This window comes from Mya arenaria, chromosome 10 (assembly GCF_026914265.1).
Source record: "Mya arenaria isolate MELC-2E11 chromosome 10, ASM2691426v1".
NCBI lineage: Eukaryota > Metazoa > Mollusca > Bivalvia > Myida > Myidae > Mya > Mya arenaria.
In genome coordinates, this window is record NC_069131.1 from 71062203 (window position 1) to 71081538 (window position 19336).

Here is a 19336-nt window from a genome sequence, read left to right on the forward strand (position 1 = left end):
GTATTAACTGTATAGATAATGTATTTTTGATCGTTTAGCAACATACAATTAATCAGTAAGCTTTTTTCTTTATTTTTACCAGAATGACATGGAGTCTCCATAAAATACATGTACAATATTACAGTATATACAGTCGAACCCCGTTGGCTCGAAGTGTTATGGACCGGCGGAAATACCTCGGGAAAAATCGAGCCAAGCGGGAATGGTTACCTTCAGTATTAAGAAATCGATCCTTTACAACCAGTTCGAGCCAACGAGGAACTCGAAGAAATCGAGCCAAACGAGTTCGATCCAACGGGATTCGACTGAAGTTAACTAGCTTACATTTATTTGTGCGTTGGAGTTTTACAACAATACTTTTATGGACAGTAAACAGCTCACATTTAGCTTTCGTCTCGGGAATATTTTAAATAGTTTAAATCAAATTGCTGAAAACGTGCGATATGTTTATGTAAGTGAGTTGTCACGGTGATATCTAAGATCTTAGATTGGCATTGTGCTTTTCGCCAACGAAACACGATTGAACAAAATACTTTTCATACCTTAACCTGTCTAAATATGAACCAATCCAGAAAAAAGCAAGAAATATTACTATTTTTAATATGTAGTATTATTGTTGTTTTTGTTTCGTTTCTACATTTTGCCGAAAGGAATGCTATAAGTTTAAAAAGGTATGTTTTGTCTTGTCATCGGCATATCAGATTTCAGAGTTTAAAGTTCAATATTTCATATATTTTGTAAAAGGCAGTATATCTGGCCCTTCACATGAACAACTGCAATTATTTTGAGCGACCAATTATAGGCAGAATGATTATATACTTATCTTCTTCGGCTGTCAAAAGTTCACATAAAACCAGTGTCTATATCAGGCATAGGGTATACAGTGTAGCTTGAAAAAAGAAAGCGATTGATATTTAAAAAGGTATGTTTTTATGTATTTTATTTTACTTTGTGTATTTTCGTGATATTTACATGTGGGCCATTTTCTGTATACGAACTTCTATTATGGTTCTGTCAGAAGTAACATAACATATTCTGATGTCTGTAAAAAGTGTACAATCACTACAGACATACTACTTATTTCCAGTATGGCCCTCACACAAAAAAGTATTACAAAACACATATACTAACTTACATATTAAGCAACATACAATCACACTATCACTATCTCATGAAATTCAACATAATTAAACATGTATTCAACATTTCTTCGACAAACACAACTCAGTTTAATATGATGATTATAGATTAGAATAATTCCATCCTGTAAATAATGTAGATATATTCAGTAAAACCACATTCAATCAATATATTTTCAACATTTATATATTTGGTAGTATCCATTACAAGTTGTTGCAAGAATGTCATAAACGTACATTAACACAATTCATGTAAACAATGAACTATTTATTATAATGTGAATTAAATAAAGTGTCAAGATTTTTTTTATAAGTGATAATACTATTCTGCCAATAAGTAGCCTTTTAATGCATGTTTAAAGGCTGGTAGCTTATCTTGAAATTGAATGTATGTAGGAAGAGAATTCCAAATTTTCATTGCTTTATAGGCAAATGTATTTTTGATATAGTTTGTTCTAGGTTTTACAACAAAAATATCCTTGTTTTCTGATGAACGCAAGCTATAGTGCTCATTTTTGGCAAATGTTAACAGTTCTGTGAAGAACGAAGGAGTCAAACATGTCATGCTTTTGAAAACAAGTAATGAGATGTGTTGATAAATAGATTTTGTCGATATTTCAGAGAAAACCAATTCTAGAGCAAACAATATATTAAAGTTATTGTTAAAAAACAATGAATTGTACTCAAATACATTTTTGGCTGTATAATATATTTCCCTTGGAATCTTTACCAAAGGCCTTTATCAACATATTGTATGATAGAATGCACTTTTTTAAAGGTGTAAAAACAGAGATTGGTCTTAATTATTTTCGTGATATTAGGACCAGAACTATGTCTTTTTGCAAGGTCATGAGATAGTACATGTACCCATGGTTGGGATCGAACCTCTTGGCCAAGATGCGGACACCTATACCACTAGACCACTCTCACCCACGTGGGGCATCCAGCCCAAAACGTCTTGGGTGAAAGACGGACACTAGATTACTGTCATCCTTGTGGGAATCGAACACACACTCGGCCTATTGGTAGAGAGACGGGCACATATATATACCACTAGATCATTATAACCCTTGATAAATTGAAGATCGTTTACAAAACAAAGCTGATGTTATGTATGATTTGAAAACGTTTGATTTAAGCGTTAACAATGATAATGCTCCGCTAATGCACCAGTCAATTGTAACCACGGCCCCCCAGGTCCGGGGAATAGCGGGGACTTTGACTTTCGGTCCAGCCAACCCCGGGTAAAATCCCGCCAATAGGTAAGGCCAATTCCCCGGTATAATTAGCACGAAGACAAAACCACCGCATTCACCCGGCACTGCGGTGGCACCTGAAAGGTAAAAACCCGACCCATTTCCCCGGCTATCCCCGGTATACCCCCGGACCTGGGGGGAGGGGCGTGGTTACAAATGACTGTGCATGTGCATATGTGCATAATACGTTTCTTAAGTAAGGCCATTTGAGCATTTGTTTTACTTTGGAAATCGACAAGTCCACCTATAATCTTTAGCTTGCGTCGGAACCGGTGTCGAGTCAAGTACCAGAAACGCTCACTTTTGCACTCAAAGAAAACACTTATATTGTGTTGGAGTGGCACACGCATTCACCTCGGTCATCATCAGACAGATGACAAATGTCTATCCCGACGTTGCCACGCTATATTCTTTCGATTTATCTATAAAGTAAGACGTTATAAATAGCCTGTGTCCGCTCCCTGTGTAGAAACCAGTACTGTTGTCCTTTTTGAGAGACCAGCAGAAGGTACCCCTGGTGGGGATCGAACCCAAAAAACTCTTGTGTGAGAGGTGGACACAATTACCACTACACCACTGACAAAATAAAAGAAATGACTAGTGCATTTCTTAAATTTGCCTTTTGGGCTCGTAAATTTTGGCACATCTGTTGTTGTTGTTTCTTTGGATAGTATTGTAATGGTCTTGATGTGGTTGTCGGCGTCGTCGGGGGCGTTCAAATATTAACCTAGGCAATAACTAAAAAAACTGTTCAATATATATTCAATAACACTAGTTTCAATCCATGTTGGGATGTTCCGATTTTTTTTTACTTAAAACAAACAGACGTCCATCGGTGTTCGCTCCGCGGCGCTCTTGTTAGATTAAAATGATAGCCCTGCAATGAAGTTCTCTAAATCTGAGTCAGAATCAAAACACACCAAGAACGATGGCAAGACCTAAAGGAACCGTGGCGGCTAAACCAACACAGAACACACCGCAGCTTAAGAAAAACGCGGGAAATGTCAGAAATGGCGGCTATAAGCACGTGGCACAGAAACCCTCACCGAACAAGCCCAAGGACGTTGGCAGGAAGCACGACCAGCCACGTGATGTAGTGGCGGAACGTTATACTGACGTGTTCAAAGCGCCATATAAAGGTTGGTCGTCATTGTCTTAAAAATGATATTTATTATCTTAATAGATGAAACTAAATGTGTTTTCAACATATATGATAACCTTTGTACAGTCGAACCCCGATGGCTCGAACTTCTTGGGACCGGCGAAAATACCTCGAGCCTCGGAAAATTCGAGCCAAACGAGAAAACTTACATTCAGTGTAAAGAGATCGGTCCTTAACATTCAATTTGAGCCAACGAAGAATTCGAGCCAAGCGAGTTCGAGCCAACGGGGTTCGACTGTACTTCGCAAGAGCTACGGCTACATGCTAGAGACGTACACGCCCTCCTCTCCCCTCCCTTAAAAAATCGTCCAAGTTTACTATTTATGTAACGAAGAAAATGTAATACGTCCAAAATGCACCATTTCAGACTAGAATTTGTTCAAACTTTCTTAGGGTCATACCCATCAAAACTTCTGCCAAAACTTGGGTTCCGAAAGAGGACCGCAAGTTAAGGGTTACGCCCCTCTTACATCAAATTCTGAAACCACTCCTGCTGAAACCACTCCTGTTTATGAATGTACATGAGATGAAATAGAGATAATTTTGCCTTCAACATCATACTTTTATTGACAACAACACAGAGTCTGATAATGCAGACATTTTTAACATTGGAACAGTTTTATTTGAATCATTTTTTTAATATAATTTACATATGCTCACCTTTTTAGATATGGTCGGTGTCAAGGTTTTCAATGATATAGTCCGACAACCCATTTCCGACCCAATGTGTCAGCCCATTACAGACGTGTTAAAACAGAAGATATCCAGTCCCAATGCTCGGAACGAACCCACGCGGGTGAATAAGGGACACAGGGATAAACAGATTGCGCAGAAGTGGCGATCAAATATGAAAAACAAACACCAGGAAGAGAAGGTAACCATTTTGATGTATTTTAGCTCCTTACATGAATATGTGCACCAGGAAGAGAAGGTAACCATTTTGATGTATTTTAGGTCCTTACATGAATATGTGCACCAGGAAGAGAAGGTAACCATTTTGATGTATTTAGGTCCTTACATGAATATGTGCACCTGGAAGAGAAGGTAACCATTTTGATGTATTTTAGGTCCTTACATGAATATGTGCACCAGGAAGAGAAGGTAACCATTTTGATGTATTTAGGTCCTTACATGAATATGTGCACCTGGAAGAGAAGGTAACCATTTTGATGTATTTAGGTCCTTACATGAATATGTGCACCTGGAAGAGAAGGTAACCATTTTGATGTATTTTAGGTCCTTACATGAATATGTGCACCAGGAAGAGAAGGTAACCATTTTGATGTATTTTAGGTCCTTACATGAATATGTGCACCTGGAAGAGAAGGTAACCATTTTGATGTATTTAGGTCCTTACATGAATATGTGCACCTGGAAGAGAAGGTAACCATTTTGATGTATTTTAGGTCCTTACATGAATATGTGCACCAGGAAGAGAAGGTAACCATTTTGATGTATTTAGGTCCTTACATGAATATGTGCACCTGGAAGAGAAGGTAACCATTTTGATGTATTATAGTTCCTTACATGAATATGTGCACGCTAAATGGCAACGTATAATGTAGTTATTGCAGTATGTCATTTAATAAGTATTTATAACTTAATATAATATTTAATATAATATGATATTTGTGATGATTCAATGTGAAATTGAACGTATACAAAGATTGATTACAAATCGGTTTTTTTATCAATATTGGAAGAAACTTTTTAAATAAATCCCGTATTGAATGAAGACTCGTGTCGGTGAAATTCGTATGGCGTGAACATGGATACATTTAATTAAATCAATTCTTTGCAGAATACATTTGATATGATTCCAAACATAGCAGCTCCACAGATCTATAAAATTTATAATGCTTGTTGAGGCTTATGTGTATACGTATCCGGCCAATCGTAACAACTCGGCCATCTCCGGCAAGCTTCGAGATAGTTGGATAATGGCCGAGCTGTTCCGATTGGTCTCCGGAAAGACCACGAAACTGATGAGGCAAAATATTTGTTCTTCAATTTCAGAAACCGACGGCAAGTAGACGGACTATGGCTGGAGTAACGTCAAACGCAATACGTCATCAGCGTAACGTTCTACACATCCAAGACGTGTGACGTGTGACATATTATTTTGTTCGAACTTTGTTCAAATTGAATTATTTTTATTTCTTCTATTTACAAACACGGAACAGTAACTGTCGGATTACCATTTGAACAAAATGTGTAAATCAAAGTTGTTCAACAACGTAACTGACGGTTTTCGGCAAAATAACGTTTTTTGTCACATTTTTAAATCATTGTTAGAACGTTAGAGTTGATCATGCGTTATCATTGTTACAAGCTTTTCGTTCACAATTCACATGAACTTTTTTATTTTTTAAAGTCTGACCCTAAAAAACGTGAACGAATCCCTTTAAGTTCTTGACCAACAAATGTTGATAATATTTCCCTGTTCTGTTGTGTTTTCTTCACTTCCACGCAGATTCATAGGTGATTCCTGAATTTAAATTTCATGTATTTCTGACTTCATCGATAATGAATATATATGAAAATATGAAAGAAGTCTGTTGACTCTCAACTATGATAATGCATATTTTTTGAACATGCCTTTAATTTATATATTTTTTCTTGGATATTATATTATATGTTTAGAAATATAACACGAACATATTGATACATGATAGTATGAACTGTTTTTAAGTCTTAATAAACTGTCTGTTCTGTTCTTTTATTTTGTTTTCCTCAAAATTTAAAACCATTGGGTCACATGATATCAAATACCATTGGGTCAAATGATGTCAAAATACCATTGGGTCAAATGATGTCAAAATACCATTGGGTCACATGATGTCAAAATACCATTGGGTCAAATGATGTCAAAATACCATTGGGTCAAATGATGTCAAAATAACACTCGGTCACATGATATCAAATGCCATTGGGTCACATGATGTCAAATGTCATTGGGTCACATGATGTCAAATGTCATTGGGTCACATGATATCAAATGCCATTGGGTCACATGATGTCAAATGTCATTGGGTCACATGATGCCAAATACCATTGGGTCAAATGATGTCAAAATAACACTCGGTCACATGATGTCAAATGTCATTGGGTCACATGATATCAAATGCCATTGGGTCACATGATGTCAAATGTCATTGGGTCACATGATATCAAATGCCATTGGGTCACATGATGTCAAATGTCATTGGGTCACATGATGCCAAATACCATTGGGTCACATGATTTCAAATTGAAAATTGGTCACATGATGTAAAAATAGCAATGGGTCACATGATATCAAAATAACACTGGGTCACATGATAACAAAATGACTCTGGGTCACATGATGTCAAAATAACACTGGGTCACATGATATCGAAATAACACTGGGTCACATGATATCAAAATAACACTGGGTCACATGATGTCAAAATAACACTGGGTCACATGATAAAAAAATTACTCTGGGTCACATGATGTCAAAATAACACTGGGTCACATGATAACAAAATTACTCTGGGTCACATGATATCGAAATAGCACTGGGTCACATGATATCGAAATAACAGTTGGTCACATGATATCGAAATAACAGTTGGTCACATGATATCAAAATAACACTGGGTCACATGATATCGAAATAACACTGGGTCACATGATATCGAAATAACAGTTGGTCACATGATATCAAAATAACACTATGTCACATGATATCGAAATAACACTGGGTCACATGATATCGAAATAACACTGGGTCACATGATATCGAAATAACAGTTGGTCACATGATATCAAAATAGCACTAGGTCACATGTTACCAAGATAAGACCGGGTCACATGATATCGAAATAACACTGGGTCACATGATCTTAAAATAACACTGGGTAACATGATATCGAAATAACACTGGGTCACATAATGTCAAAATAACACTGGGTCACATGGTAACAAAATAACTCTTGGTCACTTGATATCAAAATAACACTGGGTCACATGGTACCAAAATAACTCTGGGTCACACGATATCGAAATAGCACTTTAATGGTCACATAAATAAAACTGGGTCACATGATATCGAAATTAAGGGGAAATAACACTTGGTCACATGATATCGAAATAACACTGGGTCACATAATGTCAAAATAACACTGGGTCACATGATATCGAAATAACACTGGGTCACATGATATCGAAATTAAGGGGAAATAACACTTGGTCACATGATATCGAAATAACACTGGGTCACATAATGTCAAAATAACACTGGGTCACATGGTAACAAAATAACTCTTGGTCACTTGATATCAAAATAACACTGGGTCACATGGTACCAAAATAACTCTGGGTCACACGATATCGAAATAGCACTTTAATGGTCACATAAATAAAACTGGGTCACATGATATCGAAATTAAGGGGAAATAACACTTGGTCACATGATATCGAAATAACACTTGGTCACATGATATCGAAATAACACTGGGTCATATGATATCGAAATAACACTTGGTCACATGATATCGAAATAACACTTGGTCACATGATATCTAAATAACACTGCGTCACATGATATCGAAATAACACTGGGTCACATGATATCTAAATAACACTTGGTCACATGATATCGAAATAACACTGGGTCACATGATATCGAAATAACACTGCGTCACATGATATAGAAATAACACTGGGTCACATGATATCTAAATAACACTTGGTCACATGATATCGAAATAACACTGGGTCACATGATATCGTAATAACATTGGATCACATGATATCAAAATTTGTCATAAAGGTTAATGGTGGATATAGGCATAGGATTTACTTGTGAGTCTGATTCCTTTTATGCCTGCACTATTTTTGTACCGGATACCTTCACACAAGATGTTTACTGCACATGTCATACACAATATCTTTGGTTACCAGGCGATAAGCCCATGGCAACCGTTACTTAACATCTGCCATTTGATCAAAAGGGTCATGCTGATTGATGATTGGATCAACTGTGTTCGTCGAGGATGCGGTCCTGCCACTTCCGGATGTTGAAGAGGGCCAGCGACCTCTGGACTGTTCCCACGGGGTTTCCAAACTGGTCTAGCTAGAAATGGAAATCGAACAGAATGTTATTTGACGATACAATATTGATTAAACTTATTTAACTTATTCATTTGAAAGATTGGGAAACAAGTTATTTAACAAGTGTGTTATAAAGGGGAAGGGAGGGAAGGCTATTGTCAGGCTTAGCGACTACTAAAAAAATAGCCAAGGCATACATGTATATATCGCCACTTCACACGCCTATACAGTGTACCTTTTCCTGGGGCTGTTCGTGAATGGCCCAGCTAGAATACGGGCGTTTCGTGAGAGGGTCAACATGGGCATTCTGCAACTCGTGGAAGCCAACTTCATGGAAACCCTTAAACTGGAACGACGGACCCTCCGGCAGTAGAGGCTTTGCCTAAAATTGAATAAGAATGCATGTGTTATGCGCAGTGTATCTTGCAAATAATTTTGAGCGATTGGGCCTTGGCAAGTTCGGACTGATACTTAAAGAGAGTTGAAATATTTACGGGTTCGAAGCCAACAAATAGCCACAGAATTGTGCAGGGACGCATTATGTTATCGCTTCTCGTTATTATTATTATAATTTATTATTATTATTATTATTATTATTATTATTATTATTATTATTATTATTATTATTATTAGAAGAAGAAGAAGAAGAAGAAGAAGAAGAAGAAGAAGAAGAAGTAGTAATAGTTGTAGTAGTGGTAGTGGTAGTGGTATTGGTAGTGGAAGTGAAAGCGGAGGCGGAGGTGGTGGCGGTGGCGGTTGTTGCGGTGACAGTGGTAGCGGTAATAGTAGTAGTAGTAGTAGTAGTAGTAGTAGTAGTAGTAGTAGTAGTAGTAGTAGTAGTAGTAGTAGTAGTAGTAGTAGTGGTAGTGATAGTGGTAGTGGTGGTGGAGGTGGTGGTGGTGGTGGTGGTGGTGGCGGTAGCGGCAGTGGCAGTAGTAGTTCTTCTGCTACAATCTGACAATACCCAATAAAAGAAAAGAAAACTAGAATATTTCGTTTGCAATGTATGTCTTACTTTCTGGAAGATGTCCTGCTTTGGTTGTAGTTTCTTCAAAGGGTCGACCATTCTGGCGTCTATGCTGTAGACAAAGGGAAACAGGTATAGAAGAGTATATTGTATTACGTTAAAATTTTATGTTAAAACGTTGTAAAATGTCAAAATGTAGCCTTATCGACTTGTTTTTTTAGATACTATTTATTATTATGTTAAAAACGTTGTGATGGCTTTACAATAATGAAGTCGTCAAAAGGTTTCAGGTTTTGATTATCACATATATTTCGAGCAAATGAAATCAGCTTTCCAAAAAGTACCATGCTCAATCGTTAAGACTTATAGTTTTACAACTTAATCCCGAAACCGTAATTTGTATAGTTTAAAATGTTGGCAGGGCGGGTGCGCCCCTGAACCCGCCTGTGTTCTTTACCAGCCAGCGCGCACGCGCGAACCGCTAAGAAACTCACTGAGTAAATTTTATGACTAAGAGACACGTGGCGGCTGTCTTCGTCAGAGGCTGTCTTCGTCAGAGGCTGTCTTCGTCAGAGGCTGTCTTTCGTCAGAGGCTGTCTTCGTCAGAGGCTGTCTTCGTCAGAGGCTGTCTTCGTGTCTTCGTCAGAGGCTGTCTAAAGAATTTAATTTGCCGTTCACAGTCGTAAAACAGTCGTAAACAGTCGTTCACGATAGTTAATGTGTGCGAGTTGGTTCCCCGCTTGCAGAGTATGCCCTATGACATAAAGGTATACAAAACAAAATCATTTGTTTATGTGAGTGACTTAGCCTAAACTGAACGCATGGTAGAATCCGACCGGCGATCTCAAAGGCGGAGACATAAGCGGTAACACTAACACTTTTAACAAAAGACATATAACGCAAATATTCTTGAAAACAGAAGATGTTTGATGCTAAAATCCCAATAAATAAATACTCGTACCTTCTTTTTAAATAAATCCGTAAACGGAATAAACACTCGTGGAGGACGGAAGTGCTTAATACATTACGATCATCAATAGAATTGATTGGAGTTATAATTAATTGCGACGTATTAACAAAAGAACGAGATATAATGGGTATACAGGGTATGTATTGTTTCCAATATTAGTTCAATAAACCGCCGTAAGGATGTTTGAAAATATTGGTTAAATATAAACAGAGTTTATGATTAAAACAATTCATACTGATATCATTTTAAGCCGTCTTGTAGTCTTCTATTTCCTAAAGCATGCATACTTTATGGAGGGGAGATATTTCGAACCATCCTACAATTGGTTGTCCAGTTAGCACAGTGGTTAGCGCACTCGCTTCTCACCAAGGCGACCTGGGTTCGGCCGGAACCTGGTCAAATAACCCCCAAGTCAAATAGCCCCGAAGTCAAATAGCCCCCATTTTGGTCAAATAGCCCCCACACTTTTGGTCAAATGCGAAAAAAATGGTCAAAAAGCCCCCAATTTGGTCAAAATGCCCCCATTTTGGTCAAATAGCCCCCACTTCTTTTAATTTTAAAATATATTCGAAAGTAAGTTGTAATAATTTTATGATATTTAAATGTAAGTTGTAATATTTTTAAGATATTTGAATGTATGTTTGAAGGTAAGTGCTAATATTTTTAAGATATGTGTATATATATCCGCCTGGTCTCAGAACAACGTGTCAAGCGTAACTAGAAGGCAGCGTACAGGTCCTTGCGATCTGACCGACACCGGCCTGCTAAAAAAGATTTCCTCTATATATGTGCACACCGTCCCAAAAACAAATGAAACAGAAGATTAGTGACAGCTGCTTAAGGACCTTATTACTATGTATTAACATATAATATACATTCTCCATCTATGTTAATGTATATTGTATTGTTCAATGAGAATGCATAATACATTTTACCATACATTGTAAATGTGTATTTAAAAGATGTGAATAATGTGAAAATTATTTCAAAATGAACAAAAGTTAAATTATATAATTCTTGTTGTTTCTTAATTTTGGAACCAGCCGATATTTGCGAAAATGCATGGAAACCAGTTAAATAAGAATGTTGACCAAAAAATAGATTGCAGATTTTTATATTCAAGTTCAAAAAAATGATGTTTTAAGCCTTTCAGTTTTAGCCATAAAATGTTACTTTTCGAACGGAAATATGAAAATCTGAAATCTGATCTTTTGTCAGCAATCTTTTAGCACTGGTTTGCAGATATTTACGCAAACATTTGCTCTTTCCAAGACAAAAATTAAAAAAAGTTTTCAAAACGGTAAATCTGTGAGAGTGCAGCTTTAAGTTTGATGCTTAATCAATATTAAAATAAAGAAAAACACCAAAAACTAAAAAAACTTATGACTTTTAACATTTAAAATGTAGATTTGATGTAATAATCTATTATTTATAAGATATACTTTAAAACGTTTGTTATTCTTACATGGTAAAATTTTCAGATTTATTAATATACAAATAATGTTAATTGCACTTCATTTTGTAAAAAAATAATGGTTAAAAAGTGTTTTGGAATAACATAAGTATGTATACATACATGTAAAAAAAAAAGTGGGGCGTTTTTGGGGGCTATTTGACCAATTTTAAAATGTGAGTGGGGGCTATTTGACCAAAATGGGGGCTTTTTGACTTGGGGGCTATTTGGGGGCTATTTGACGAGGAAGCGTTCGGCCTGGGACTGCATGTGAGTTTGGTTTGTGGTCACCAAGCCGGACAAGTGGGTTTCCTCCGGGTACTCCGGTTTCTCCCACGACAGAAAACCACACACTCGTGCAACATCGTGCCCACGAGAGTGACTAAGTATAAGTTCATATAACGTTCTTCACAAACTTTGTTAAACAAATAACAATTAAAGTAAACTATTTGTCAAATTTAGATATTACACTCACTTTTTCCGAAATTATAAGCGTAGGGAAAACTCCATAAGGCGTAAATAATATCAATAGCTTTCGATGTCATGGCCAAAACATACAGGGTAGGTCGGTCGTGATATTTATTTTTTCGTTTTTTTGATGTTGTTGTTTTGCTTTTTTTTTTTTTTTTGGGGGGGGGGGGAGTCGTGTATAACACCATTTTCACACTAACAACAGTTGCGTCTACACTGTGCGTGTATACTAATAGATGAAATAAATAACCGACACTGTCAGATAAAAATACCCTTTGAACATCAAATCACTAAACCGCCCTTTGGTATAAAGTAATGATTATATTTTATTCTCTTACATGTATCAATTACATTCAAGTAGGTAGATAACAATGCCATCTACCATCAGATATGCGAGGCAATTGTACTGTGATTGCATGGAGTCGATGTAGTCGTTGTATTGTTTAATATAGTCGTTTGAGAATCCTATATGTATTTGTAATCCATATTTATATTTGTAACGATCTTGTTCACTGGAATAATTTGTATACAGGTAACACTTTATTGCACTCCGCCGGATGCCATGTATAATTCTCTTTATGCGTGTGTCATCCTGTTCACCTCTTGCATCCGGATTTTCAAACTCAGATTATTATTGTTTTAAAAATAGAAATCTTATGATTCCGAACTAAAAATTTATATTTGTTCATGTTTTTCATAAATATGCACTTTATATAGTCTATATTAAAAAAGAGAGAAAAGATATGGATAGTACAAAGGGCATATTTATGAAGAAAAATAATCAATAATATTTCAATTTTTGGCATCGTTATTTTTAGTTATGGTGTGATCAAACGAGGCTTTAAAGGGACTTGTTCATGTTTTGCAAGGTTAGTATTGAAAAAAATATCTTGTGAAGAGTGAACAAACGCTTGGTACAATTTAAAATTAGAGTCCGACTGTCAATCTTTATTTTATTTTTTTTAAAAAACACATGAAATTACAGTATACATGATGTATGGTGCCGAAAAATGTAAGAAAGGTTATTGAACTCGATTTATTTAAAGCTTGGATTGACGAAATTCTGCTCAATGGATACCTGTTAGCTCGTTCATAAAAGTTACTCATTTTCTACAAAGATTTAATACAAATCATTGCCAAATACCAGTCTGAGAGTTATTCCCTTTCAAATGATTAATACTTTATGTGATGTAACAAAGCTGTAGATTAAGAACAAGTTAGTGTTTAATTATATGTTACTAAATCATTTATTCGGCATAAGAATGGCGCGGCAAACTACCGAATAAATTGTTAAGTGAAGCAAAACTAGATAAATTATTTCTAACGCTAAATTATTTCTGACGCTAAAATAATTATGATATTGTAAAACAGTTTTATTCACACCATACTAGTATGAACAGGAAAATGTATAAATCTTTATACCTTCAGGCTTCACATAGGTGAATGGACGACCCACTGAAGAATCGAAAGTTACCTGACGTGTTCAGCAAGCCGGTGACGTCGTCACTTTACGTGAAACCGGTGACTGACGTCATGAAAGCGCCGATGAGGGACGTCGTCACGGAAAGCGGCGCCAATGATTCCATCTTGGACCGACCAAGTCTCAAAATAGAAGAACACATCCCTGATGTGATCCATCAACACGCATACAGTCCGTTTGAGAAAGTAAACGACCATGACCCGTTAAAAACGGCGCACATTGATGTTCTTGACCACCAGGAAAATAGACAATCGGAGAAACGTGAGGTAGTCACGCGTCTTGCATCAGGTTTAAAGCTGCACTCTCAAAGACTGACCGTCTTGACAACTTTTTTATTATTTTATCTCGGGATGAGCCAAGTTTTAAGTAAATGTCTGACAACCAGTGATATAAGACTGTTGATAAAGATTCAGACCGCAGCAAAATAAATATATAGATGTATTAATATCTTAGCTCGAAAATTGATGTCTACCTCTCTAAGAAAAATGAAAAATTCGGCAGTATTAAAAAAATGAGATCTATTCTATTGTGTGTTATGCTATTTGTCTGTTTTGAAAGCACTGATGCCAAAATCAGCTGATTCTGAGATAATAAATAAATAAAATCGGTCAATATATGAGAGTGTAACTTTAAACAGGGTCATGTTCTCGAGTTACGATTATTAATAAAATAATTTCGTTATATAGGCCAATGTTATTTTGATAAGCCAAATAAATATGATTCAGTGATGTCACACCATTGCTTGAAACCTGGCTCTTTATTGGTATTGTTTTTATGTATATATGTCTGCTAGAGTTTAGCAAAGGAAGACAATTTAATTTAATTGAAAACACCACTTTCTATATCCATATTTTACCCTCCCATAGAACACCTTTCTGCTGAATGATAACCTGGAAATTATAATTAATGAATAATAATCATTATACGGTTAACATATTTTTATATGCGTTTTACCATTTTATTCTGTAGAAGAAGCACGTGGACAAGTGGTCGATCTTGACCTTGGAAGATGTAGAAGTTGATGAAGAGGAACAAGCACGAGTACAGCGGAACCTTCATCATGTTCAAGACTTTTAACACAACCCTTGCAAGCTTGCAGGATTATACAACGGAACCTTCATCATGTTCAAGACTTTTAGGACAACCTTGCAAGCTTGCAGGATTATACAACGGAACCTTCATCATGTTAAAGACTTTTAGGACAACCTTGCAAGCTTGCAGGATTATACAACGGAACCTTCATCATGTTCAAGACTTTTAGGACAACCTTGCAAGATTGCAGGATTATACAACGGAACGTTCACCATGTTAAAGACTTTTAGGACAACCTTGCAAGATTGCAGGATTATACAACGGAACCTTCATCATGTTAAAGACTTTTAGGACAACCTTGCAAGATTGCAGGATTATACAACGGAACGTTCACCATGTTAAAGACTTTTAGGACAACCCTTGCAAGATTGCAGGATTATACAACGGAACCTTCATCATGTTAAAGACTTTTAGGACAACCTTGCAAGATTGCAGGATTATACAACGGAACGTTCACCATGTTAAAGACTTTTAGGACAACCTTGCAAGATTGCAGGATTATACAACGGAACCTTCATCATGTTAAAGACTTTTAGGACAACCCTTGCAAGATTGCAGGATTATACAACGGAACGTTCACCATGTTAAAGACTTTTAGGACAACCTTGCAAGCTTGCAGGATTATACAACGGAACCTTCATCATGTTAAAGACTTTTAGGACAACCCTTGCAAGCTTGCAGGATTATACAACGGAACCTTCATCATGTTAAAGACTTTAAGGACAACCTTGCAAGCTTGCAGGATTATACAACGGAACCTTCACCATGTTAAAGAATTTTAGGACAACTTTGCAAAATTGCAGGATTATACAACGGAACCTTCATCATGTTCAAAACTTTTAGGACAACCCCTAAAAGCTTGCAGGATTATACAACGGAACCTTCATCATGTTCAAGACTTTTAGGACAACACTTTTGCAAGATTGCAGGATTATACAACGGATACTTCATCATGTTCAAGACTTTCAGGACAACCCTTGCAAGCTTGCATGATAACATTATGTTCGTGACTTTAAGGACAGCCCGTGCAAGCTTACAGTATAATATTTTGTTCGTGACTTTTAGGACAGCCCTTGCAAGCTTGCAGGATAATATTATATTCGTGACTTTTAGGACAGCCCGTGCAAGCTTACAGTATAATATTTTGTTCGTGACTTTTAGGACAGCCCTTGCAAGCTTACAGACTAATGTTATGTTCATGACTGTTTAGGACAGCCCTTGCAGGCTTGCAGGATAATATTATGTTCGTGACTTTTAGGACAGCCATTGCAAGCTTTCAGGATAATATTATGTTATTGACTTTTAGACCAAGCCTTTCACTACTGCAGGACCTCAATTATGTTCGGTACTATTGAACAGCTATTGCAGCAGTGCAATATAATACAACCATATCTGATTTATTTTTGTTACTTTTAGTATATCCCTTGCAACACTGCATAATGAAATAACTTGCAAAATTGCAGGATTATACAACGGACCCTCATTCATGTTTGAGACTTACAGAACGACTCTTGCAACATTGTAGTATAATACGACATAACCTCATGTTCGTAACTTGAAGGACATCCACTGAAGTGTTTGTGAATTTTTGGACATTCCTTGCAACATTGCAGGATTATTTAACGTAATCTGAATTATGTTTGATACTTCTATGATAGCCCTTGCAATATTGCAGAAATTTAAAACAGAAGCTCAGTCTAGTTCACGATTTTAAGAACAGGCCTTGCAATAGTGCAGACTTATATAACAGAAGCTCAGTCTAGTTCACGATTTTAAGAACAGGCCTTGCAATAGTGCAGACTTATATAACAGAACCTCAGTCTGGTTCACGATTTTAAGAACAGGCCTTGCAATAGTGCAGACTTATATAACAGAACCTCAGTCTGGTTCACGATTTTAAGAACAGGCCTTGCAATAGTGCAGACTTATATAACAGAACCTCAGTCTGGTTCACGATTTTAAGAACGGGCCTTGCAATAGTGCAGACTTATATAACAGAACCTCAGTCTGGTTCACGATTTTAAGAACAGGCCTTGCAATAGTGCAGACTTATATAACAGAACCTCAGTCTGGTTCACGATTTTAAGAACAGGCATTGCAATATTGCAGAAATTTAAAACAGAACCTCAGTCTGGTTCACGATTTTAAGAACAGGCCTTGCAATATTGCAGAAATTTAAAACAGAACCTCAGTCTGGTTCACGATTTTAAGAACAGGCCTTGCAATATTGCAGAAATTTAAAACAGAACCTCAGTCTGGTTCACGATTTTAAGAACAGGCATTGCAATAGTGCAGACTTATATAACAGAACCTCAGTCTGGTTCACGATTTTAAGAACAGGCCTTGCAATATTGCAGACTTATATAACAGAACCTCAGTCTGGTTCACGATTTTAAGAACAGGCATTGCAATATTGCAGAAATTTAAAACAGAACCTCAGTCTGGTTCACGATTTTAAGAACAGGCCTTGCAATATTGCAGAAATTTAAAACAGAACCTCAGTCTGGTTCACGATTTTAAGAACAGGCCTTGCAATATTGCAGAAATTTAAAACAGAACCTCAGTCTGGTTCACGATTTTAAGAACAGGCATTGCAATATTGCAGACTTATATAACAGAACCTCAGTCTGGTTCACGATTTTAAGAACAGGCATTGCAATATTGCAGAAATTTAAAACAGAACCTCAGTCTGGTTCACGATTTTAAGAACAGGCCTTGCAATATTGCAGAAATTTAAAACAGAACCTCAGTCTGGTTCACGATTTTAAGAACAGGCATTGCAATATTGCAGACTTATATAACAGAACCTCAGTCTGGTTCACGATTTTAAGAACAGGCATTGCAATATTGCAGAAATTTAAAACAGAACCTCAGTCTGGTTCACGATTTTAAGAACAGGCCTTGCAATATTGCAGAAATTTAAAACAGAACCTCAGTCTGGTTCACGATTTTAAGAACAGGCATTGCAATATTGCAGAAATTTAAAACAGAACCTCAGTCTGGTTCACGATTTTAAGAACAGGCCTTGCAATATTGCAGAAATTTAAAACAGAACCTCAGTCTAGTTCACGATTTTAAGAACAGGCCTTGCAATAGTGCAGACTTATATAACAGAACCTCAGTCATCTTCGTGACTTTTAGGACAACTCTTAAAATATTGCAATATTATCTTGTATCTGTTTTTTTGTAATTGTATGACAGTTGTATACAACAATATAAATGTGCTCAGAATATTCGATGACATTGTGAATTTTGTGACAACTCTCAAACCATCGCAGAGTCCTATGTTGTGAAATTGTTTTTATCTTTGGACAAAATACATAAGGGGACCCAATTGGCCTCAAGTATAGAGGAGTATCGATCACGTGACTATTATGACAAGCCTTTAAAATATCGCTGAATAGAAATGTTTTCCTTTAACAAAAATAACTGTAGACAGGTCAACTCCACCCCAGCAGTCCGTTTTGTTTTGTCTCTTGTGCTGTCCATGTAATTGTAATTCGTTCAGTCCATGTGATCTTCATGTATGTACAATGTTCTGTATATGGTGATGTCTTAAAAAAGGTTTTATATATTTAATTTACAATTTCATCGGTCGATATTTATATCTTCCCTGCACCAGACTAACCTATGTTTTCCTCTAATAATTCATGACTTTAACGTCAAATTGCTATGTGCACTATACACTATCATTTACAGTAGTGTATGGTGCACATAGCAATTTGTGCAGTCTGTTACATTTGGCACCCAACGTGGGACCCGTGTCGCACGATTAGCCTCAAGGTCATTGCAAATTGACCTTTGTCTCCGATATTCGAGGACGAATTTCAAAATAGGAGGGGGAATGTGTAACCGGGTATACGATATGTATATAGCGGCAGTTATACTGTCTCGCTTTTGACCTAGCCTTTATAGCGACGCGGTAGTGTCCGCCTTCAGAGCGAGAGGTCGTGGGTTCGAACCCCGACAGGTGCAAATATCGATTTGTGCAGTCTGTTACATAACCTTAAAATACAGCGTAACTTCTAATTTTCCAAACTTCTAAATCATTTTCGCGACTTTTTAGACACCCCTCCCCACCAAAAAACTACAGACCATCAGACGTTCTGTGACTTATAAGGCAGAACCATTTAACGGGAAACCATTCAATTGTTTTCGCTACCACTGAGACAATCCCAACGGAAACCACGAACTTTAATCACTTCTAGGGATCGTCAAGTGTTCAACCTACCAGTGACGGTACCAGCGCTATCAATGAACTATAAAA

The 19336-nt window shown here is 36.7% G+C and overlaps 2 protein-coding genes across 5 annotated transcripts; both read left to right on the forward strand.

Annotated features, from left to right (window-relative positions):
- The first annotated feature begins 878 nt into the window (after positions 1–878).
- LOC128206989 (uncharacterized) lies at positions 879–6247 on the forward strand. Its single transcript, XM_052909762.1, has 4 exons — positions 879–922; positions 3303–3534; positions 4226–4431; positions 5574–6247. Exons 2-4 carry the CDS (start codon positions 3324–3326, stop codon positions 5661–5663), a joined length of 507 nt encoding a protein of 168 aa, XP_052765722.1. The 5' UTR covers positions 879–922; positions 3303–3323; the 3' UTR covers positions 5664–6247.
- Positions 6248–10488: 4241 nt separating this feature from the next.
- Positions 10489–16467, forward strand: LOC128206411 (uncharacterized). Of its 4 annotated transcripts, none has more exons than XM_052908824.1 (4): positions 10489–10709; positions 13316–13366; positions 13926–14243; positions 14947–16467. In XM_052908824.1, the coding sequence occupies exons 3-4, from the start codon at positions 13941–13943 to the stop codon at positions 15052–15054; spliced, it is 411 nt and encodes a 136-aa protein (XP_052764784.1). In that variant the 5' UTR covers positions 10489–10709; positions 13316–13366; positions 13926–13940; the 3' UTR covers positions 15055–16467. The 4 variants fall into 4 exon arrangements, with proteins under 4 accessions (XP_052764784.1, XP_052764785.1, XP_052764783.1 ...); XM_052908822.1 differs by lacking the exon at positions 10489–10709 and adding an exon at positions 12957–13029; XM_052908825.1 differs by lacking the exon at positions 13316–13366.
- The last annotated feature ends 2869 nt before the right edge of the window (positions 16468–19336 follow it).

Bases quoted from the DNA above. Each gene is read 5' to 3' on its own strand.
- LOC128206411 (XM_052908824.1), top strand. From the start codon at position 13,941: ATGGACGACCCACTGAAGAATCGAAAGTTACCTGACGTGTTCAGCAAG. The intron at 14,244-14,946 runs GTAGTCACGCGT...TTTATTCTGTAG, and splicing joins GACAATCGGAGAAACGTGAG to AAGAAGCACGTGGACAAGTG.
- LOC128206989 (XM_052909762.1), top strand. From the start codon at position 3,324: ATGGCAAGACCTAAAGGAACCGTGGCGGCTAAACCAACACAGAACACA. The intron at 3,535-4,225 runs GTTGGTCGTCAT...TCACCTTTTTAG, and splicing joins GTTCAAAGCGCCATATAAAG to ATATGGTCGGTGTCAAGGTT. The intron at 4,432-5,573 runs GTAACCATTTTG...CTTCAATTTCAG, and splicing joins ACAAACACCAGGAAGAGAAG to AAACCGACGGCAAGTAGACG.